Source organism: Arvicola amphibius, chromosome 5, assembly GCF_903992535.2.
Source record: "Arvicola amphibius chromosome 5, mArvAmp1.2, whole genome shotgun sequence".
Taxonomy (NCBI): domain Eukaryota; kingdom Metazoa; phylum Chordata; class Mammalia; order Rodentia; family Cricetidae; genus Arvicola; species Arvicola amphibius.
Window position 1 is genome coordinate 14,310,891 of NC_052051.1, and position 24,069 is coordinate 14,334,959.

The window sequence follows — 24,069 nt, forward strand, 5'->3', positions numbered from 1 at the left end:
GGAAATAAGGAAGGGATGGATATCTAGAGTTCAAGAACATAATATTCTTCTTTTTATTATGCATGTACTTGTCAACATACATAGAACTAAACAAGCAGAAAGAGTGGACTCTGGCTCTATTTTTTAACCTATTACATTCATTGATCAATCATACCAAGTGACCACATGTTATTATGATGTACAATCATAATAACTTGAAAAACTTCATGTGGAAAATGATGGCACTGAGGCATTTTGCTTTAATCTATATTTTTCTGTAAATTTAAGCATAGTTGAAAAATTAAAATCTGATAATAACCCATGAAATGTCATGACATATAGAAAATAAACTATGGCAAGCACTTTGAATATACGGTGTTTAAAACCTCCAGACAGAATTTATACGGCTCTAGGAAGGTAGAAATAGATGTTTCCCCTTTAGTGTCCATGACGTCACCAGCCACAGGTAGTGGGACAGATTTACAATACCAGGCATGAGTTTCCACACATTGATCAGGACTTACACCCAAGTAAAGAGCTGTTGATTATCCCAGGTAAGAAGGCCACTATCGCACACTGGGGATATCTTGGCAGGCTGGTCATGGGCTTTACAACTGGCTAGGATATTGATTGATCTTTTTTCCTCTCTTGGTAGCTTGAATAACACCTTTCAATATTAAGAAAGTTAGTCCTCAGGAAGGAGGCTTCCAGGCTAGTTACAGTTCAATTCCTCCAAGTCCTGTTTCTGAAGGATTTAGTATCTTCAGCAATTGGGTCTTTACCTTCACATTCTTGAGAAAAACAATTACTCTGTTGTTTGGGGGAGTTTCTAATTCTCCTCTGACCACACTTGAAGGGAAGTTTCTTGTGCTGGAAACTGGGGATTTTGTTAGTCTATGATTTGGGTGAAGCATCATCATCCTAAGGGGTGTGATTTTATTTAAAATATATACTACATGTGTATTTTCAAGAAAATATAAAACAAAAATATTTTCTCATAGCATTTCAAACATCAATAAATCCCCTCCCATTTTCCCACTTCCCTCCTTTATAACACCCACGTCCTACCGTCCCCCCTATAGAGCGCCCTCTCTACCCCCCTCCCCCGACACGTTGTACCTTTTTGATTTCCTGGTTTCTGAAGTGACTCCAGGTTATATTCTGACACCTGAAGAGTTGCAGCTAGGACCCACAAATAAAAGAGAGCCTGGGACATTTGTCTTTTGTCTTTCTAGGTCTGGGTTCTCTCACTCAGTATTACATTTTTCAGTTTACCATCCATTTACATACAAACTTTTTTATCTCCCTTTTCTTTACATCTGAAAAGAATCTCATTGTGTATTATGTTCCATGTCTTCATTGTCCATCCATCAGTTGAGGACACTGACATTGTTTCCATTTCCCAGCTATGTGAATAGAGCAGAAAAGTAGCAAGTATCTATGAAGTGGGACTTCCAGTCCACTGGGTGTATGTTAAGGACTGGTATAGCTGTGTCATACGGTAGACCTGCTGTGGTGGTTTGGGTGAGAAGGTCCCCATTCACACATACATTTGCAGGCTTAGTCCCCGTTTGATTAACTGTCAGGAAAGGGTTAGGTGTGGCCATGTGGGAAGAGGTGTATCACGAACTAGGAGTGGGCTTTGACTTTTCAAAAGCTACAGCAGGCTCAGGCTTGGTAGCTCTCTCTCTCTCTCTCTTTCTCTCTCTCTCGCTCACTCTCACTCTCTCTCCCTGCAGATAAAGATGTAAAGCCCTCAGCTACCAATCCAACACTATGTCTGCCTGTATGCCACCAAGCTCCAGCCATGATGATAATGGACTAACCTAAAACTGTAAGCAAGCCCCCAATTAAATGTTTTCCATTATAAGAGTTGTCTTGGCCCTGGTGTCTCCTCACAGCAACAGAATACTAAGACACCCACTTTTAGCATTTTGATGAATTTCCACGCTGATTTCCCTATTGACTGCACCAGTTTATAATCTCACCAAGTGAATGAGGGTTCTTCCTTTTCCTGAATCTCCATCAGCATTTGTTGTCAATTGTTTTCCTAATCTTAGCCTAACTGGATAAGAGGAGCCTCAAAGCAGTTTCCATTTGCATTTCTCCAATTGCTAACGATGTTGAACACTTTTTTTTTTTTTTTTTTTTTTTTTGTGATCTGACTTTTTTTTTTTTTTTCATGGTTTATTTTTTTTTATATTTAAAAATTTCCATCTCCATCCCTCCTCCTCCCCCCCTCCCTCCCCTCCTTCTCCCCTTTCTCTCCCCTCCTTCTCCCCCTTCCCTCCCCTCCCCTCCACCCATACCTCCCCTCCCTCCCTCTCAAGGCCAAGGAGCCATCAGGGTTCCCCACTCTATGCTAAGACCAAGGTCCTCCCAACTCCCCCCAGGTCCAGGAAGGTGATCGACCAAGCTGAGAAGGCTCCCACAGAGCCCGTCCATGAAGAACAATCAGAGCCCAGAGCCATTGTCCTTTGCTTCTCAGTCAGCCCCCGCTGTTGGCCACACTCAGAGAGACGGGTTTGGTCACATGATCCATCAGTCCCATTCCAACTGGAGTTGGTGATCTCTTTTAAAGTATTTCTCAGCCATTTTTAATTTCTCTATTCAGAACCATAGCTGGTTTTCAGTTGGGTTGTTTGTCTTCTTGGTTTTACTCTAATTTTATTTTATTGTTTTAGTTCTTTGTATGTTCTGGATTTGGGAAAGGGTACTAAATCCTTCCACTTTGGTCAGCATCATACCGAAAGAGAAATGACGTAATATCAGGATGAGTACTTGCCAGGCCCATTTCTTCCTCGGCCTCCCAGAGTGAACTGGACTCCAGCTTCTTCATCCGCAAGGTGAGGAAGATTGGGTTCTATCAGAGTAGAGCTCCTACCACAGATTCACTGAGGAGCTATGACTCAGCTAAGGGACACATAGTGGCCTGCTCATGACCCTTATCACTCAGGATTCCTGGGGACAGAATGGCATGGGTGGCTGGAGCATGGTGTTCTGTGCTCAGAGCTTAGAACAAGCAAAGCCTGAGAAATTGCCAAAAAGGTTGTATAAACGTTATCCCATTCTTTAATCTCAGAGTGTACAAAGAACTGAACATACAATATCAGGTTTCCCTGGCAGCCATTCCTGTATACAACACTACAGAAGCTCTTGTATGTGTTTACCTATCTAGACAATGTCATCCATGTTAGTTTATATGTTTAAATTATTCGAGATGAAAATTTCATTTACCTCTTACCAACAGTTTGGTGATCCCATCCTCTTCTGACACTCAGAATGCTGATTCCATGCTTGACATTTAACTGCCGAAATGTTTCTTTAACATCCACGGATTTTTGGACTGATAACACCACCACAATCACCAGCTACTTGTAGTCCACAAGTTTCTGGAGATTTCATTTAAAAATTTTTTCCCGTTGGTATTGTCTATAAATGTTTTGCACAGTAGATTAAAGATGTGAAATCCAAAACTATGAGTAAAGTTCCAGATCAAGCTGTGGATGAAAAAGATACTGAAATTTTCTCCAAAGAGCAGCAGAGGGTGCAAAAATAAGCGGGCACAGTCAGCAATGTGAATGACGTGTGTGTGTGTGTGTGTGTGTGTGTGTGTGTGTGTGTGTGTGTGTGTGTGTCTGAGAAGACCGGAAAGAGGACATCAGATCCTCCTAAAACTGGGTTTCAAGCAGTTGTGGGCCTTGCAACGTGGATGATGGTTGAACCCAGGTCCTCTGGAAGAGTGGGAAGTGCTCTTAATGGTTGAGCCCTTTTCTCAGCACCAAACAGTAAGCAATTTTATATCAGGATAACTTCAATGTGATTTGCCCTGTGAAGGAAACTGAGCACCCTAAGTACAACAATAGACCCTTAGGAGATTAGAATAAACCATATTTTATGTTAGGCTGCATGATTGCGATCAGCCACTGAGGTTAAAATGAATGATCTTTTTGGATATGGTCTTGGACTTAGTTTGCAAATATTTTACATTACTGCCATTCTGTTCCTGTGAAAAATGACATTGGGATTTTTTTTGAAGATTACATTGAATCTGTGGGTTTCTCTTAGTAAGACAGCCAGTTTTGCAATATGTAGTCTTCATGTTCGTAGGACATCTGTACATCTAGTGCACTCTTGAGTTTATGTCTTTGGGGCTTTATAGTTTCCATCATTAAGTTATTTCACCTTCTGTTCGCTGTCTGATTCCATAGCTTAATTTTTTAAATTGGGTTGTTTTTATGTTTAGATTTTTTAGTTCTTTATACATGCAGGACCCTCATCGTCTGTATTGTTTTCGTTGGAAAGAGTTTTACCCCACTCTGTAGAGTGCCTCTTCACTCCACTGGCCACTTCCTTTACTCGACACAAGTTTTTAAACTTCAAGGCCCAAATGTCAGTTATCAGTCTTTGGAGTTTATAAAAGGCCTTTCCTGCATCTAAGGAGCCAATAATGTGATTTGCCTTTGAGTTTATTTATATGATGGATGATATTTACTGATTTAAGTATTGCATTTCTAGAATGAAACCAGTTTGGTTCTGATGAATGATCTTTTTGTATATGATTTTGGATTTGGTTTGCCAATAGTTTGTTAATAATTTTTAGATCTATACTCATCAGAGAGATAAGTCTGCAATTTTCTTTTTTTCTCGTATATGTTTGTGTGTGTGTGTGTGTGTGTGTGTGTGTGTGTGTGTGTGTGTGTGTACACGCGCTTCCACACACGCATGCGTGTATGTGTTTGTCAGGGTAATACTGACTTCATATAAAGAATTTGGAAGCCTTTCATTTCTGTTGTATGTCATAATTTAAGTGATGCTGATGATAGTCCTCCACGTGAAGTTCTGGTAAAACTGCAGTGAATTCCTGTGGCATTCATTTTTTTTTTAAATTGGAAGACTTTTATCACTACTTCAATCTCTCTCCTGTTTTGGAGTCAGTAAAAATTGATTTCATCTTGGATTATTTTGGTTTGTTGAATGCATCAAGAATTTTTTTATTGCATTCAGATTTTCCACTTTAGTGGAATAGAGGTTTTTAAATATGGTTTTCCGAGTCTCACTGGTATCTGTTATAATGCCCTTTTTTTCTTTCTACTTTTATTAATTTAGAATTTCTCTCTGTAACTTTTGGTCAATATAGTTAAAGGTTTGCCAATCTTGTTTATCTTTTCAAAGAATCAGTTCTCCTTACAGATTCCTTGTATTTTTGCGGTTTCTATTTCATTATAAGATAAGATCTAGCTTTTTAAGGCAAGCACTCATATCTATAAACTTATTATAACTGCCTCTGCCTTATCTCAAAGCATCTTGCTTTTTCAGTAGTTATGGAAAATTTTTCATTTCCCCCAGATTTCCTCAAAAACTCACTAACCATTGAAAATTGAATATTGTTCATCTCTATGCGATTGTGGCTTCTGCAGTGTTTCTAACTAATAAGATATAAGAAAGTGCCTTATTCTTTTGAGTTTGTTAAAACTTTGTTTTGGAGCCTAAATCATGATCCATCTTAGACAAATTTCCATGGCTTCTGATAATGAGTATGAACTTCAGGTGTGCAGATGTCTATTTGGCATATTTAATCTGTAGTTGCTTAAAGCAGAATTTTGTTGATTTTCTTTTTAGATGATCTCAATGCAAATAATACAGGAGAGAGTGGTACTATTAAGTTTATATGAAGCTTTTTGTTCTTTTATGATAAGTATAAAAAATACAGTAAAAGGAAAGAAATAAAAAATTATAAATCATTTCAAAATGACAGAGAATTTGGCAGGCCTATTTCTGGATCCTATACTGCTAAATCTTCCAAGTATATGTGGGGGGAACGCTAAGTCACTGCTGGACTCCACTGTCATTTCTGCTGTTCCAGCTGGTATTCTATGCAAGCTGAGGACTTGCGCCTTCAAGGGTCAGTTCTCGGCATTGGAGCTGCCTTTACATTATAACCGCACCTCCTTTGGGTATTAGAGCCATGGCAGGTACCAGGGAGTTTTCAGCCTGTGAATTTGGCAGGTTCCCACTCACTCTAGAAGACTTTCACCTAGAGACAGCAGTGTCCAAGCCCTGGAGCGACTCCTGAGTATGTCAGAGAGTGGGAAGGTAAAAGAAGCAACGAAGTCTCCACCGAGGTTGAAGGTGGAGGAGTCAGAACTCTGAGGCCTTCAGCTCTTTCTTAGTAGTAAATACACTGCCTGAGGAAGGAGACTGGAAAAACCAAGTGAACTAACAGGAAGAACTAGGTTCAGAGAGCTGATCTGCAACAAACCCTAGGTGGGACAGAGGGAGCTGTAGCAGCCAAGCAATCTACCAACCTCAAACTCCTGGCTCTCAGTCTCTACAGTGGCTCACAGGTGGTGGGGCTTGCTCCTTGGGAGGGAGAGCGTGGGAGCACTGACGCTGTACTTCCCATTGGGCACAGTTTTATACTTGCACGTTTTTTAAATGATAAAGATTTATTAAATGTTTTCTTAGATAGAAAAGGGTTTTTTGAGATTATAATATAGTATTATTCCTTGTACCCACAGATAGCATGTAGTTCTCACCACTCATGGAAGAAATTTCTCTTTGCAACAGAGACCATTACAGAATAACTGATCACAGCAGAGTTGCGGAGCCCAGGTACAGACCATGCATCTGTAACATGACCCCTAACAAGAAGACAAGATTTTAAAAGTCATTTTTTCTTCTGCCTTGGAAGTATAATTTGTCTGTACTTAAAACAATTGTGAAGACACCATTTCTGTCCTCTACTTTGAATTTGCTTTTTTTTTTTTTTTTTTTTTTTTATAATGTACCAATGACCTGGCTATGGCAGCCGCTGAGAAGAAACAGCTCCCATGCAAAAATCACAGGATTTCTCTGGCCCATTGTATACACTAGAATGCTGTACCTATACAACAGCCTCCAGCAACCACAGGGCATTCTACTTTGAATTTGTCCTAAGGTTTTTCCTTCTCCGTGATGCACTATTATGAAGATGGTTTTCATCAGCACACCACGTTTCTTCTTCAGACATCATGGAGCTTGTGATTACCTTTATTATTGCCATGCATCCTGAGATCCAGAAGCCATTATAAATGCTATTGAGTTCTGTTCCGATGTCACGATCTCATGGTAGTTTATTGGAATTTTTCTGTTTTTCTTTGTGAATATCAAGAGTTCTTCAGTTTTATCTTTGTCTTGTACACAGAGCATGACACAGACTGTTTTTGATCAGTGATCAAAATCCATTTTCTAACTCATTCTTCTTCAAGTCAGCTCTCCAAAGAAGAGTGCCTCCTGGTATGTTCTCAAGGGAAGGGCATGGAGTAGTGGAGAAGTCAGCAAGAAAGGGAAGTGATTTGCCTTCTTGGTAATTTCAAATCTTTTGACTGGCATCTCTACTGAGGACTCAGTTATCTTCAGTCTTGGAACAAAGAGGTCAGATTAGGAGGTGCTCAGAGCTCCTAGATAAAAGCCAGCATCCTCGTGTTCTGTTTGGTGACTGAGTACCTTTATGTTCGTTCCTCCCACGAAAACATGAGTGGACTTCACCTTAACCCTCCACACAGCATCCTTCTAGGTGAACTACATTTGGGGATAGAGAGACAGAAAGGGCTTTTTCAAAGCCTTCTCTTAGATGCCCTGCCGGGCTGCTGTGAGAACATGCAGGCTCTCTGCAGAGATGGTTAATTCTGTGCTCTTCCCACACCGCATCTGCCTGGGAAACTAAAGGCCAGCCTTATGAATGATTTGGGGTCTTCTTGCAGTTGTAGGGTACTGCACTTTTATAGGACTTGGACAGGCTCCCTTGGTGTCCAGTCTCAATACAGTCATAGACTACATATATAAACACATTCACTACTGGCGATAGACATAGCTGATGACTGAAATTGTTTTCATTGCAAAGGGCTTTTCCCTCATTGAGGGCGTATTGTGATTTTTAGGTGATTTCATGAAAATACTGAAATGAGAAAAACAGGGTCCTTTCTCCTTGTTCCAACTAATCACAGTCATTTCTGTCTCTAGCCAAACACAGTAAATGTCTCCCATATTTGAAAAGCCCGCTTCCCTCTTGAGATGCAGCCCCAGTGCTTGCTCCATGGACACAGAGCACAGAGCACTCTTGAACTTGTCTCTGCTGCTCCCTTCCTGCAGGTGATGGCCTGCCATATTGTCCTCATGGGCTCTCATCAGGCTTAGCTGACCTCCCAAGGGAGGCCTTACCCTCTCCGAGGAGCAGATGGGGTTGGGGTGGGGGGAAGGTGTGGAGAACAGGAGGAGAGGAGGGAGGGGGAACTAAGAAATTACTAATGAAAGAAAGCACTGGGGGATCTTCACACAAGTCACTAGTAAGGTTAGCATTTTAGAGTTGCTTTTGTGAACCAGTATCTCAGTTATTTCTAAAAATGACTATGGAATCTTTAAATTTGCCTTCTTTCCTATGTCTTTTGATGGTTAGTTTTAAAAATGTTTTTATTTAATTTTTTCCATTTTTACATACCAACCACAGTTCCTGCTCCCTCCCCTCCTCCTGCTTTCTTTCCCCCCACATTTTCCCCTTATCCAAAGTCCCATTCACTCCTCAGAAAGGGTAAGGCCTCCCATGGGGAGTCAACAATGTCTAGCATAGCAAGTTGAGGCAGGACCAAGCTCCTCCTCCCTGTACCAAGGCTGAGAAAGGTATCCCTCCATAGGGAATGGACTCCAAAAAGCCACTTTATGCACTGGGGATAAATCGTCCTATGTTGTTGTTGTTGTTTTAAATCTCTATGAATAGGCCCTTTGAGAAGAAAGAGATCCGTGTCCATCTCATTGGAAAGAAACAGAAGTACACATCATGTTTGCGATACAGCAGGAAACAAAGTGCACTGTGGACAAGGCCCCACACTCGAACCACCAAAGCTTGGGCAGGCCCAGGTCACTCTTGTGATCTCTGCCTGGAATTGCTTCTGGAAACATCATGTGATGATCTTGAAGTGGCAATCAAGATTTTCTGGGACGTGTGGGGTTAGGCAAAGACTCCGACATCACGTGTCTATGGTCGCTAGCAATATCGACAATATCTCCTACTGAGAAGAGGGCAGAGGCCGCATGCCAGATAAGTGGGAACGGGTATGGCCTTTTGTGACTCCAGCCACATCTATGCACCCAGCAGGCAACATATAAAGCAATGGTCAACTGAGCTCTCAGTGAAGGCCCCTCCTGGTGAGATGAAGTCCGTCTTCTTCAGCCTTTCTCTGCTCCTCCTTCTGGAGAAGCAAGCAGCTGGGATAGGAATCTATGGTGAGTGCAGGGAGTCGCCTGGCAGGAAGGCACCAGGGAGAATGTCCACAAGGGTGCTCTGGCAGGGAGAAGAACCCTCCACAGGGTGATCTTGATGGATGCCGACTGTTGTCCACCCAAATCCACTTGCCTTGTGGGTAACTCAGTGGGTTGACGGGGGATATCCTGGGATAAAACTAGAAGGGGCAGTACAGACAGGGTAACCCAAACATTTTTTTTTTTTATCAATTACCAGGTGAGACAAAAGGACAGTTTCTAGTAAAAACATTCCCAGTTGTGTTTATCCAGAAAGACCATTTCCAGTATGGGTCCAGAAGAGCACAGGAGGATGGAGCTGAAGAAAGCGGTTTTGAGCAAACAAAGCACCGTGCATATGGCCAGGATGCTGATGCTGACCTGGGAGAGACTCAGAGTTCACAGGAACAGACAGGTGTAAGCGAAGACATAGTTTGTGATGAAGAAGACGAGATTAGCCAACAAAAATCCCAACTTCAATCCCAGTCACAACTAAAATCCCAAACACAACTAAAATCCCAAACACAACTTAAATCTCAAGCACAACTAAAATCCCACGGAGTCCAGGTGAAGTCCCAAACAGGCCAGCTAAAGACCCTAGGCCAGGTGAAATCACAAATCAAGCTGACATCCCACAGAGCCCCTCTGAAATCCTCCCAGGCATCACAAACTCTCCAGGAAGCCTTTCCTCAGCAAATCAAGGGCAAAGCACATGCTCTGGATGAAGACCAGGCCCAGGTGCATCAGCAGCAAAAAACGGTTCACAGGCTCAGACACAAGCTTGGCTGGGCCAGGAAAACAGCAGAGTTCTTTCCGCACTTCAGACAGCACTTCCAAGGCTATGATGGGTATTTTGTGCAGTTTCAAGGGCAACTGCAGGGTGGAATTCATCACACAAAGCCTTTCCACCAACCTCAACAGACGTGCTACTGTCCAAACGGAGAGTTAATCCTATATGAAGATGCCTTCACAGAGTAACACATTCCTTATCAGTCAAGGCCAGGACACATTAGAGGTGAGTGTCTCAGCAGGTGGGAGCGCTGTCTAGCCCAGTGTTTGTAGGTGTACACGGTGGACTGCCTGGCCCAGCGTGAGGTTGGTAGTGAAGCTACAGCAATGGATGTGCTGACAGCAAAGTGTGTGGAGCTGAGCTCCATTCTCTGTGAAGCAAGCACCCGGCAGAGGCTGAGCAAGCTACCTGAGCTCTCAGTGTGTCTCAAATTCCTCTTCTTAGTGAGTCTTTTCTACACTTATTTTGCACACGTGTAGCCATTCTGCTTTGAACACGTAGCACTTATAAGATCATGTAAATTAAGATGTATTTTTGTAACTTCTTATGCTTTTGATGGATATGGCTCAGTTTCTTGCTACATTGTTACAAAGCATGAGTGCTTTAGTTTTACATACCAATTAGTGTTCTTCCTCCCATATGAGGTTCCCTTATCCTGTAGACACCACAGATTTTGGTTCACAGGGTTTTGCTTCATCTTTGTGAATAAAGGAGGCAAAGGAGTCCTAAGAACCATCCCTGTTTGTGATGCGGGAACTGTGACTGGGAGGCACTAGGGTGGTGAGGAATCAGTTCCAGGGGATGTTTGCTCTATCGGGAGAGAAATCTGCATTCCGGGGAGGAAAAGGATCTCACCTACATGTTTGCATCAAGGGCACTTCGTGTGAAGAAAAGGAAAGCATAGAACTGTGGGTCCAGTAACCAGTCGTGGCTAGTGCTCCAAATGGTCATAATTTGGTCCAAGCAGACAAGGGACCTGGCCCCACTCGCTTCCTGTCTGCTGGTTTTTACTCTTGTGCATCAGCATCTATGTCCTCTCTCCATAGGAGTCGCCTGACCTGTGTGGACTGTGACGTCTTCAAGATGCCGACTCCCCTGCCGTCCTAGATGCTCTTGATCCGCTCACACTGCTGCTCCCGAGGCTTTCTAACCTGGGCGTATACTCACACCAATGCTCGCTAATAAAGACATCCTATCTGATGTCATTTGCTTTTTCAAAAACATATATTTTCGACTGAAATAGAATTTTATCCTTTTCCCCTCCCTCTTTTCTCTCCAGCCCCTCCCAGATATCCTCCGTCCAATCTCCCATATCTCCCAAACTCTCAAGTTGATATCATATTTATATTTGATTACTGTTTTTGAGTATGCATATATGCTTATGTACTCATAAACATATAAATACAACTTACTGAGTCTATGTTTGTTGTTTGTATGAATGTGGTTGCAGAGCTGAAGAGTCTGATTTTTACAACCAATTAAGGGGCTCATCCCTGGGGTAGACTAATTCTTCTTTTCCAAGGAGTCATTGGTTTCATTAGTTCCTTGTTTAGGGATGGGTCCTGTGAAATCTCCCCCTTTAATATTAATATGTCCATTGATACTGCCATTGTTTTGTCTTGTTTATTAAACCATTTCTAGTAGATACTCTTTCACTGCAGACTTCTTCATGCAATCTTTTTGCCTCCTCTTTCCAATGTTCCCTGAGCCTTAAGTGCAGTAACTTTTGTGGATGGGACTCCCACGTTCCACTGATCTCTGCACCGTTTCCAGTTGTGGTGGTTTCTGGGACAGTCTCCATCTGTTAAGAGAGGCTTGTTTGATGAGGTGTGGTAGGTACACTAACCTGTGGGTGTAAGGGTAAGATTGAGGGGACTTACGCTGGTCTAGCAAAGTGGGGGTAACTGACTCTTTTCTAAGTTCTATGACCTCACTAGGCCTAGGAAGTTGCCTAAGTTCTCAGAACCAGACATGATTTCCCTCCTGTAGGGTGAGCCTAAGTCCAATTAGACACACGTGGGCTACGACCAGCGTTGAGCAGCACTTGTTGCCCCCTTCAGCAGATACCGTGCCATGCTGGCCACCACCGTGGTTCTTAGGTGCTGCAGTTGGTAGAACTGTTCAGCTGCTTCCCTTCCTTGGCAATCCACATGGTATTTCCTGGTGCCATGGAGGTGAAGAAGGGCTAAGGAAAGAGGCTTTTCAGATCATCTGAGTCCTTCATCCTAGTTGTGCAGTGGCTTGCTCTGCTCTCAACCTCTGATAGGTAACCAAGGTAACATCAATAGTTTATATTGTTGTAAGCAAAGTAACATCAATAGTTTATATTGTTTTGGAAGTTTCTTGGAATAACCTGACCAACCATTATTAAGAAGCGTTTCATGTCTGGTACCGGGGTTTTCTTATTATATGATTTTTATGGAAAGCATGGTCAACCCAAAGCAGCTTAACTTCCTTTAAGCAACATATATATGTATACATAAGTTGTATAATTTTAGGTAAATATAAAATAAATTGATTCCTTGAGGAATTATCAAATAACCTTGGTGTTATTTGTCCCTCGTTTCTTCTCAGTATATATTGACCTCTCTCCCCTCCATTCCTCTCCTCTGGAATCCCCTCCCCATTTTTCCATTTCTCACATTATATCATTAATCTCTTTCTACCTCTCAAACCCCCAACCTCCACCTATGATCCCTTTATACTTTTCCAGTTTCTGCAGTTACTACATGTTGTATACTTACAATATTTGGAGCTAGGAACTACAAAGGATGTACAATGTTTGTTTTTCTGGGTCTGGATTGCCTCAGTCAATATAATCTTTTCTAGGTCTATCCATTTACCTTTAAATATCATGGTTTTACCTTTTTTATAGTTGAATAGCTTTCCATGGTGCATTTGCAACACATTTTCATTATCCATTCTTCTTTTGAAGGATATTTAAGGTTTTTCCGTTTCTAAGCTATTGTAAATAGGGTTACTATGAGCATGAATGAGCAAGTAACTGTGGGGTAGGATGCTGAGTCCTTCGGGCACATGCTCAGGAGGAATATAGCCAGGTCGTTTGGTAGATTTGTTTTTAGCTTCTCGAGGATTCTCCATACTGATCCTGAGTGGTGGCACCAGTATGTACCCCACCAACAGTGAATAAAAGCTCCTCCTTCTCCACACAGTCCCATAACCACAACGTAAAAGAAAAACAAAACAACAAAACAATAAAAAGCAAAAAGGCAAAAAAAAATATACCTGAGAAAAGGAAAAACAGAAAGTCTACATGGAAAAGAATACAATTAGGTTCCTGTGTCTCATGCTACACAAAAGTAAAATCCATGTGGATCAAAGACCTCAGTGAGACCCCACTTTTCATGGAGGCCTGTGGACCCCACTTTTCATGGAGGCCTGTGGACCCCACTTTTCATGGAGGCCTGTGGACCCCACTTTTCATGGAGGCCTGTGGACATTTAAGGGTCGAGAGTGGCTTATAAATTGATGTTCCGATAACTAATCCCCCTAACTAATATTCACTCAGACAAATGTAATTAAACTCAATGGGTTACACAAGAAAGAAAAAGTCATCAAACCAGAAGACTGAGGTGAGGGAGGGCTGCCTCACTTCTGCAATAAAATGACAGGAATCGGACTGATTTATTTATTTATAAGTACATTTGAAGCTTGTGGAGAGGAAAGAATGACTCTCAGTGTGGTCAAATACTGACACACCTACCCCTGGCCCCACAAGCCCAGAGTCACGTGACCTGGGGTCAGCACCACCATCTTTTTGAAAGTATAACTCTAGTTACAGGAAGCGGTCCCTCCTTAACTGTAGCTCCAGGGGAGTTGACATTCTCTGTGTGTCCAGTGAATAAAGCATCAAAACAGAGATGTTGCTTGGATCCTCAACTTCCAGTTTTAAAATCTTACTGTGCCCCTTCTCTCTCTCTCTGCAAAGACGGTCTCTGAGTCTTGGGATTATACTAAAACCATGTCTTCTGAACATGATAGGACCACTGCATTCATGAATCCACAATGCTAAAGCTGCCTGACAAGACCTGAACAAGATCAACCAATCAACATGCTAATACAGAGGAGAGAGGGGACTCATGAACCCCCCCCCCCCCCAACTGAGGAGCTATGGACAGTCTCTCGCTTCATGGGGAAAGAATTAGTTTTATTTAAAGATATGAACCCTGATAGATCTACCACACTCTAGTGGATGGTTCAAGAACCATAATTATATGGAATCGATGAGATATTTGAAAAGTGGACATGAAGTTTGGAGAGGTAGTAAAGTTAGGAATGGACTGTGGAGGAACCCCCTCCCAGTGAAAGGTGGGATGAATATATCAATACATAATATGAAAGAATAAAGTCAATACTATATTAAAATTCAGAATTGTTTTGAGCTTTAGAATGTTTAGAACACAGTGGTGTTAGTTCATTGGAAGTCTGGAAATTTGGTGGATATAAGTCAATTTTCTTGTAATTTCCCATTTGGAATGGACATAATCCAACATATGTCTCTCAACTTTAGAGTAGAAACACATTACTTGTGTAGATGTTTTAAGTTCTTTTATTTTTGAGACTGTAGCATAACTAGATAATTTCCTCCCCCCTTCCCTTTCCTTCCTCTTAGCCTTCCCATATACTCCCTTTCTCTCTTTCAAATGCATGGCCTCTTATTTCTTTAATTGTTGTTATGAATATACTTCTATATTCCTAAGTATAACCAAACCAGTCTTACAGTGTTACTTGTATATAGCTTTTCAGGGCTGACCATTTGGTATTAGATAATCAGTTAGTTTCTCTCACTCTCAGCATTTCTTAGTTACCTGTAGTTCTTTGTGTATGGCTGAGGCCTCATAGGCTTTTTCCTGTGCAATTTGGCATGGCGATTGTTGCCTTTCTTCAGCTGGTGTTTAGGTGGGAGTGCATGGACATAGCTTCTGACATTATCAGGAGACGAAGCCAGCTCCCTGATCCTCTAGCTCTTATAATCTTTCCACCCCCTCTTCAGGGACATTTCTTGAGTGAGAAATTCTTTTGTAGATGTACTCATTTGGACTGGGCTCCACAACTCTGCATTTTGAGTGGTTGTGGGGTTTTTTTGTAATGGTCTGCATCTATTGCAAAGGAAAATGTTCTTGATAAGGGATGAAGACTACTGATCTGTTGATATAAGAACAAATATTTAGAAAGCAGTTAGCAATTATGCAGCTTATAATGAACTGGTGGTAGGTTCTTCCCCAAGGCCCATGACTTCAGTAACCATAGGTAGTGAGCTATGTTTCCAGATATGGTTTTCCTCTTGTTGAGGGTGTCTTGAGTCCAGTTAGAGGGCTCTTGGTTGTCCCCAAGGTATGTGTGCCACTACTATACCCATAGAGTTATAGCATGTCATTCTCATCATTATATAGCCAAGGGTGGAACAGATAGACTTTTATTATTGGAATAGAATAAATATATTTACATATTGGAAGGCCAATATTAGAAGACAAGATATAAATTGTTATATCTTAAATTGGATTTTCTGACAAATGAAATGTTGACTTCTAAGACCTAGAAAGTAAAAATTAGAAAAATTTAGAAATGAGATTGTTGAGATTGTTTGTAATCAGCAAAGTGAGGTCACACACTAGTATGACTCACAGTTATGACTGGGTATCCAAATGTAATAAATTTGCTTAAATTCAGTCCCCTTTCTTTTCCCTCCAATTTCTATATCTATCTCCACTATACATTCCCAATTTCATGTGCTCTTTTTTTAAACCCACTGAGTTCACTTAGTATTCACGGGTGTATGATGATCTACTACAGCATGGGTAGCCTCTCAAGGGCTGTATCTGGATCTTTCCTTTTCCATCTTCTAAGATGTTTCCTGATCTATAGGGGTAGGCGGGATGGTATCACTATCCCATTTAGAACAGAATACTCTGACGTCTTTTAGTTTCTGCACACTGGCCAACTGTGGGGCTCTCTATCAATAATCTGTAAAAGGAATCTTCTCGAGACCCATTGATCTATGGGTATAAAGGTAAGAACTTAGGAGGCCGTTTATTACTTTGTACATTTAGCAGAATATTAGTAGTAGTTTTACCCTAGGGTCCATGATCTAGTGAGCCATAGATTCAGGGACCAGTTAAGAGTACTGGGAATGAGTTCCACCTTTTGGAGTGGACATTATTGGGGGGGGGGTGTCTTGAGACAGGGTTTCTCTGTAGCTTTGGAGCCTGTCCTGGAACTAGCTCTTGTAGACCAGACTGTACTCGAACTCACAGAGATCTGCCTGCCTCTGCCTCCCAAGTGCTGGGATTAAAGGCGTGGGCCACCACCGCCCGGACCGTGGAGTGGACTTTAAATCCAAGCAGTGAGTGGCTGGCTACTCCCATCATTCACGTCACTCTTACACCAGGGGGCTGATCTTGCTAGAGCAGTTGCTACTGTAGCTTGCAGAGTTCACTGTTGGCAACGACGCTGATTACTTTTCTCTCTCAATAACAGTACACAGACCCTTCCAGCACTTGAGTTCTCCGTGTCCCTGACTCAAGCATATGGAGTCTTCTGCAGAGTCTAAACATCAGATTCTGAATGGTAACAAAGAACAATGGTCATAGCATCTAGGGTTTTTGGGGTATCTCTACAGCTCGAAGAACACTGTGGAAAATGGGGGTGGGGAGCTTTAAGACAGGGGAAAGGGCTCAGAAATGCCATCCTCTAGGCATAGCACAGAAACCGCAATCAGGAACTTTGAACAACTAAAGGTGACTGCATTGGGTATGCACAAGAATGGGTCCATCAACAGCCCAGCAAGAATGTAGGAAGAACTCAGAGGGCCCTGTCCTTCACTGATGAACCATTTTCTCTATGTAGATTCAAAAAATGGGAACTCATGACTTTCGGTTGTATAACCCCTGGTGACCCCAGCAGGCTCCAGTAGATAGTCCCAATCCCATAGTCACACTGATGTCCCTGGTTAAACTAAATAGGTCATGCAGCAAAACCAAAGATCACAAATCTGGGAAAGGGACAGTTAGGTAGGGGAAGGGGCTGATAGACTTGAAAAGGAGATAAGAGGGGGTTGTGGGAAGAATGTAGCCAGAATACATCCTGTACATGTGTGAAATTGCCAAAGAATTAAATTCCCAAATTAGTTTGTTTCTTGGTAGTGCAAGTATTAACACTTACACTAACAGCTTATATAGATGCTAACAAAAAAGCAACTAAAATTCTTATACCACAAAAGGAAATAAAATGTCAAAATGAAACTTAGCATGTTATATGTTACTTTTGAAAAAGGCAAATAAGGCCGCTCCTGGTGCTGCCTATGTGCTCCTTCAGTGCAGACCTGGTGCCTCTTTTGTGAAGCAGCAGCTGAGGAGACTCGGGCGTTCGCCATGGCCAATGAGAAACCCAAGGAAGGAGTCAAGACGGAGAACAACGACCATATTAATTTGAAGGTGGCAGGGCAGGATGGCTCTGTGGTGCAGTTTAAAATTAAGAGGCATACACCATTTAGTAAACTAATGAAAGCCTATTGTGAACAACAGGGTTTGTCAATGAGGCAGATCAGATTCCGGTTTGATGGGCAGCCAATCAATGAAACAGACACACCTGCACAGTTGGAAATGGAGGATGAAGATACGATCGATGTGTTCCAGCAGCGGACAGGAGGTGTCTATTAAAAAGGGAACCTGCTACTTTACTCCAGAATTTTGTTATAGACCAAGAATACATTCGCAATTAGAAAGCTGCAATTTAATTCCTTGTTCCCATATCCACCCTTCCTATATCCCAACCATCCTATTTCCCCAAGCTCTTCCCATCCTCCACTTCACACTTTTCTCTCCCTATCCCCCCCCCTCCCTAGGGTTGGCAGAGACTTGACTCTAGAGGGGTTCCCAGGTGTCCAGGAAGACGCCCCCAGCTAGTTCCTTGGGCAGCTGAGGAGAGGGTGCCAGAAATGTCCAGATCCTATTGCCATACTCATGAATATCTTGCATATCACCATAGAACCTTCACCTGGCATTGGATGGAGAAAATGACAGAGCCCCACATAGGAGCACCGGACTGAGCTCCCAAGGTCCTGATGAGGAGCAAAAGGAGGGAGATCATGAGCAAGGAAGTCAGGACCGTGAGGAGTGCGTTTACCCATTGAGACGATGGGACAGATCTAACGGGAGACCACCAAGTCCAGTTGGAATGGGACTGATGGAACAGGGGACCAAACCGGACTCTCTGAATGTGGCTGACGGTGGAGGAGGACTGAGAAACCAAGGACAACGGCGATGAGCATGAACTCTACAGCATGGACGGGCTCACTGTGAGCCTTGTCAGTTTGGTTGCTCACCTTCCTGGACTTAGAGGGAGCTGGGAGGACCTTGGACTTAACATAGCGAAGGGAACCCTGATGGCTCTTTGTCTTGGAGAGGGGTGGAGTGGGGGTATGGTGGAAGGGAGGGGAGGGAAGGGGGAGGAGGAGGGGAGGAGATGGAAATTTTTAATTAAAAAAATGAGAAAAAAAAAAGAAAGCCGCAATTTGGTTCCACCACATCCTGACTACTACAGTAAAGTTTTCTCTATTCTTTCATTTCCCTGTGCCCATTTCTTTATTGCACATAAAGTAACTGGTGTATGTGCACAAGCATATTGCGCTTTTTTCTTTTTTAAACTAAATGGCCAATGTTCTGTTTTGATTGACAGCAGATGGAGGTGGTCCGGGGGAAAGTACTAGTTCTGTGAAAAATCCCCCTGCCCCATTAGAGGCATGCTCATTCAGCTCTTATCTTTATATTCCAAGAAGTTATTTTGCTCTCAGTGTTTTAACAAAAGAACCCAACCACAAAATCCTTGCATACCTTGTTCGATTGGAGAATTTTAATGTTTTTCATTTATCATTGTAAAACCAAGAACAATTTTATAACTTTTTTGTACGTAGCTGTTACATGTAGGGCAATCTGTCTTCAAGTAGGGATAAATTACTCTTGAACAAAATGATCCTAGATAGTTTTCCCTTCAAGTCAAGCGCCTTGTTGTTTAAATAAACTTCTTGTTTAAAATGAAAAAAAAAAGGCAAATAATAAATAACAGTTCCAGACGGATCTGAGACCTTAATGTACAATGTGAAACTCTGTAACTGCTAGAGGGAAATACTTCCGCGTATGAGCATAGAAAGTGGTGCTCTGGAGAGAGCTCCAATAGCTCAAACATAACAGCAAGAATTGACCAAGTTGGGGTGCATCAAATTAAAAATATTCTGCAGACCAAAAGAAACAATGCTCAGAATGAAAACACGGCATACAAAAAAGAAAAAGCTTTTGCCAGCTAAGTTCTTAGGGGATTGATACTTAAAATATACTTAGAACTCAAAACTTTTATCCTAAAACCTAAGTCAGCCAATCAGTAAACAGACAAATCAACTGGACAGACACTTCTCAAAGAAGGAGTAGAGGGAAGCCGGGCAGTGGTGGCGCACGCCTTTAATCCCAGCACTTGGGAGGCAGAGGCAGGCGGATCTCTGTGAGTTCAAGACCAGCCTGGTCTACAAGAGCTAGTTCCAGGACAGGCTCCAAAGCCACAGAGAAACCCTGTCTTAAAAAATAAAAAAAAGGAATAGAGGGGCTAGCACAGTAGCTCGGTGATTCAGTTCCCAGCCCTCACAGGGTGACTCATAACCACCGATAGCTCCACTTCTGGGGTGTTTGACACCCTTTTCTGACCTCTGAGGGTCTCTGCAGGTATGTGGTGCACACACACACACACACACACACGCAGGCATACATGCTTACAAATAAAACAGGTGTTTTATTTTGCTCTAAGATGAAGTGCAACTGATCAGCAAATACATGAATGATGTCCAGCATCCTTAACCCTCAGAGAGGGACATACCGGTGAGACCGCTAATGAGATTCCCTTCATATAATCTTTTATTTTTGAGAATTTCATAGACAGATGTATATGTGAGCACAGAAGAGAGACTCTGGGTGAAGGAAGACAAGCAGAGAGAGGTGGAAGAGAATGAGACGAGGCAGTGGAGGCGGAGTGTGAGCCAAGTACACGAAGTGCCTGTGAGGAAATGTCACAAAGAAATCCATTCCCTGTGCTGTGCTGAAGAAGGAACATAGATAAAAGCACAATCGTCAAATCTGAGATAGGAGAGCTACGTGGTACTCTAGGAATCTGTCTAATTCTTTTCCATTGCCCTAAGCAGGCTTTGGAGATTAGACTGAGAGAGTGCGCAACTAACATTGAGCGCAGTGCCTGTGACCTCAGTACTTACTGTATTCCAAGAACCAGTTCTTACTGAGCTTTGTAATAAAACAGATAGGATGATGCTGATCTTTTTCATGGGTCAGAGAACAAAGTCCTTGTCCAGTCCTCTGAGCCAAAGACACAGATAACACAAGGGGCTTAGAGTTTGTGAAATACTACTGCTGTTAGTACTAATAATAAATAATAATAATAATAAATTTAATTAAACAAAGTAAAACAAAGATGGGGAAAGGAGAACCAATCAGCATGGAGAATTAATGTATTGCTAAGATGAAACCTGTGATATGAAAAAGGAAAGTAGTAGCTGGTGGAGCCTAAGCCCTCAGCATGGCATCTTGATACTCAAAGGAGGCCATCCTAGAGCAATGAAGGAAAGGGGATGACTGTAAAGCAGTTCTGACAACTTTATTTTCTCTCTTGGAGAGAGTAACAGACAGTATGGTACTTTCCTTAAGAATATCTAGAAAACCTAAACTGTATAAATATCACAGAAAAGAACAGAAATGAGTCTAAAGGCTCCTGCCCTGGTCTCAAACCTTAGGTCTAAGGGATTCAGTATCCAGCAACATCATGGGATGCTCATTCCAGGTTAATGGTCCTGCAGAAGTTTCCTTGAGATTCTGGAGGAAGAAGGACTTGGGGGAAAACTGAACTCCCACTGAGTAAAAGAACAAGAAGAGAAGGAGGGACAGTTACCAGAATGGTCCCATAGGTCCTCTAGAAAAACAGATGCAAATGTCGTTTATAGCTACCAGTGGTCTGCTCCTCTAACAGGGACAATCAGGTGGGCCCAAGAGAAAAGGAGAAACCCCCCAAAGGTGCTGTATTTCCCAGCCTTTCCTTGCAGTGAGAAAAGCTGATGCAAATGATTTAAAATAGTAAAAGATTGATTTTGCCCTGCGGTTTCCTAGGCTTCAGTCCATGGTTGGTGTGTTTCATTGCTGTGGGCCTATGGCAAGGGTGAGCAGCATGGTGGCATGCACATGTGACAGAGAAATTCCTCACGTGGTGATATCAGGCCAGTAAGCAGAATGGAGGAGAAATATTGGGAGGTGCGGGTACACCCTCCCTAGGCATGTTTGCAGGGGTTACTTCCTCCAACTGGGGCTCACTTCCTCTTTTCCATCACTTCCCAGTAATATCATCAGGGAATTAATTTATTAATGGATCGATTTACCAATGATGCCAGAGGTATCAAATCACAATCCCTTCTTGGTGGTGGGATCCTAAAAATGAGGACCAAGGTTTCCACATGCGAATCCTTCTCAGGACACATCATATCTAAACCACCATGCAACTGAAGCTCAGGAAACCTTGGGCGTCCTCACCCGGAAAAGCCATGGTTAACACCATCTTCTCTAAGCCACCATCGCCACATCTCCTATTCATCTACAGTATAGGTCAATAAGCCTTTGCTTCCCATTGGTCACACCTCCCTGCGGTCAAAGCACCTCCCACTAACAAATCTTCAACGCTTGCACCTGTGTGAGGGGGTTATCCAGATCGACTACAGCGTTGTTTATCAGGAGTTCTAAAAATATCTCCTTTCTCAATTGACTATTCCAGAATCTTCCATCTCAGGGCTCACAGGTAAAGTGCGTGTGTAGAGAGCTAGGACAGAGCTAGCTTCAGCTAGTTACATCCTGCTGGGAGTGGACATTCCCAGAACCAGGACACGACTGGGCGAGAACCGAGGATGCTGTCTGTATCTGGGGAAAGTCTCCCTGTTTGTTGTTGCTCTGAGAGATTCGAGCAGAGCACCTGTCACATAACACACCTCATATGTGTGATTCCTCCTTGGAGATTAATATCACTCCTATGTTGCCAGCTGGGGTCTTTGCGTGCGGCCTGCAGGGACACTCTGGTCTGCAGTTACAATGGGTAGGTATGGCAAGTCTACCACTTGGAACACATCTAGACTGAGTTAAAAATGGGTATAGCCACCCCATTCATCAGAGTGTCAGTGGTGGAGGAAGCATGAATGAGCACAGCCCAGGCTAGTAGATGCTATGCAGTTACCTCTGCTTTCCTCCCAGAAACTTACAAGCGTCTCGTTCAGATGGGAAGTACTTTCCTCGTCTTATTTGATAAACTTGTAAATTTCCTGATTCCTTTTGTACTGAAAAAACATATCCAACTATTCATTTCTTACACTCCTAAAAATATAATTTCAAGTTTTAACAAAAGAATACAACTTTTCTGGCATTTTGGATTTGTTTTTTTTTTTTTCCTGACTTGATTCAGCTGATTCCTTTCATGTTAGCTATCCTGAAACACTTAGAAACTCCTGATTATATAGAATTATGGGATGGGGCTGGAGAAAAAGCTCAGCAGTTAAGAGCACTGGTTGCTTTCAGAGGACCTGGGTTCAATTCCTCCTCCCACATGGCTGCTAACAAGCATCTGTAACTGTAGTTACAGAGGATCCTCACCCTCTTCTGGCCTCCACAGGTGCTGAACATATATGTGGCTCATGGCATACATGTGGGAAAAACACCCATTAACATAAGACAAAAAATATTTTTAAATTTTTAGTTATTAAAAATTGAAATTTTATTAAATTAGAAACAACACCAGATATGAAAGAATAAGTATTGTATTGTTTCACTTGTCTAAGTACCCAGGATGATAACATTTCTAGAGACACATAATGAATTAATAGGTTTTGAGGGCCTGAGATGAGAGAGAAATGTAGTGTTACCTAATACCACAGATTTGGATTGTAATCATGAAAAACATCTGGAGATAGACACTGGCACTATGAGTGTACTTAATAACATGAAGTTGAAAAATAAAAACTATTTACTATAGTAAATTTCATGTTGCACATATTAAAATATAGGACTCCTCATCCACCTAGTTGTAGACGATTGTGTACACCCAGGCACGGCATAGATGCCTGTGCAACCTGCACAGCTTTGGACCTGACCTGACTGGGGCCATTACTGGAAATGAACAAAGGACAGAGACGAGTCTAGAAAAGCTGGGACCAGGTGGGCCATGCACGCTGATGAAGACACGCCACCAGCGGAAATTTAAGTGCATTGATTTTATATGGCATGAAGGAGGAGGCAGGTAAGCTAATCTCAGTGAGAGGTCTCTGCAGGGGAGCAGTCTCAGGCTGGAGACTGTCTGGATGAGGAAGCCGCGCGTGGTAGTTTCTGGACACACCGGTTTTAGGTAAAGGTCAACATTTCATCATCATTCATACTTGGGCCAAGTGAAGGCCTTGTCATCCCCTGGGTCTGAAGTATTTGTGTCCTTGCCATGGTCATGCTCTTGTCAACGAGGCACATCCACCCAGGACTTCACCCCCTCCACACAGGCGCTGACCTTAGGCTAAGTAATTTTGGATGGGTTTCTGTAATCCCGTGGTATTCATACACTTTAGGTTTTCTGCCTATTCTTAGGATAATTTATCTTATTATATGTTTCAAGTTGCCAAATAAGTTTCTTACATAGAAATAAGCAAAGCTCTTAAATTTCCTTTTCTGTTCCCGAGCATATCATTTCACAACTTCTGAGTCGAATTTTGCCACCCTTGTTAATAATGAAATGTTTTCAAAAGGAAAATGACCTGTATTTTTTAAAAACTATCCAGCAAGAGTTTTACTGCCATTCTCCAGAATCAGTTTGTACGTCTTATTCTCTATTTGTTTTTCCATCCTTCTGACTGCTCATTTCTCTTTTTATTTTCTGCCAGTATATTAAATGTTTAGACTTAAATTTTCACTTCAATGCCTACTCTTCTGGTATGT

The 24,069-nt window shown here is 42.2% G+C and overlaps 2 protein-coding genes and 1 non-coding gene across 4 annotated transcripts; 2 read left to right on the forward strand and 1 right to left on the reverse strand.

The window, feature by feature from the left end:
• Nucleotides 1-6,762: 6,762 nt before the first annotated feature.
• Nucleotides 6,763-6,895, reverse strand: LOC119815979. Its single transcript, XR_005285649.1, has one exon. It is a non-coding gene; the product is annotated as a small nucleolar RNA SNORA84 (small nucleolar RNA).
• A 2,272-nt stretch (nt 6,896-9,167) lies between these two features.
• On the forward strand, nt 9,168-10,233 carry LOC119813993 (seminal vesicle secretory protein 3A-like). Its single transcript, XM_038329228.1, has 2 exons — nt 9,168-9,240; nt 9,476-10,233. Exons 1-2 carry the CDS (start codon nt 9,168-9,170, stop codon nt 10,231-10,233), a joined length of 831 nt encoding a protein of 276 aa, XP_038185156.1.
• Nucleotides 10,234-17,436: 7,203 nt separating this feature from the next.
• LOC119815489 (small ubiquitin-related modifier 2-like) lies at nt 17,437-17,724 on the forward strand. Of its 2 annotated transcripts, XM_038331629.1 has the most exons (2): nt 17,437-17,590; nt 17,648-17,724. In XM_038331629.1, the coding sequence occupies exons 1-2, from the start codon at nt 17,437-17,439 to the stop codon at nt 17,722-17,724; spliced, it is 231 nt and encodes a 76-aa protein (XP_038187557.1). The 2 variants fall into 2 exon arrangements, with proteins under 2 accessions (XP_038187557.1, XP_038187556.1); XM_038331628.1 differs by having other exon boundaries at nt 17,437-17,724.
• The last annotated feature ends 6,345 nt before the right edge of the window (nt 17,725-24,069 follow it).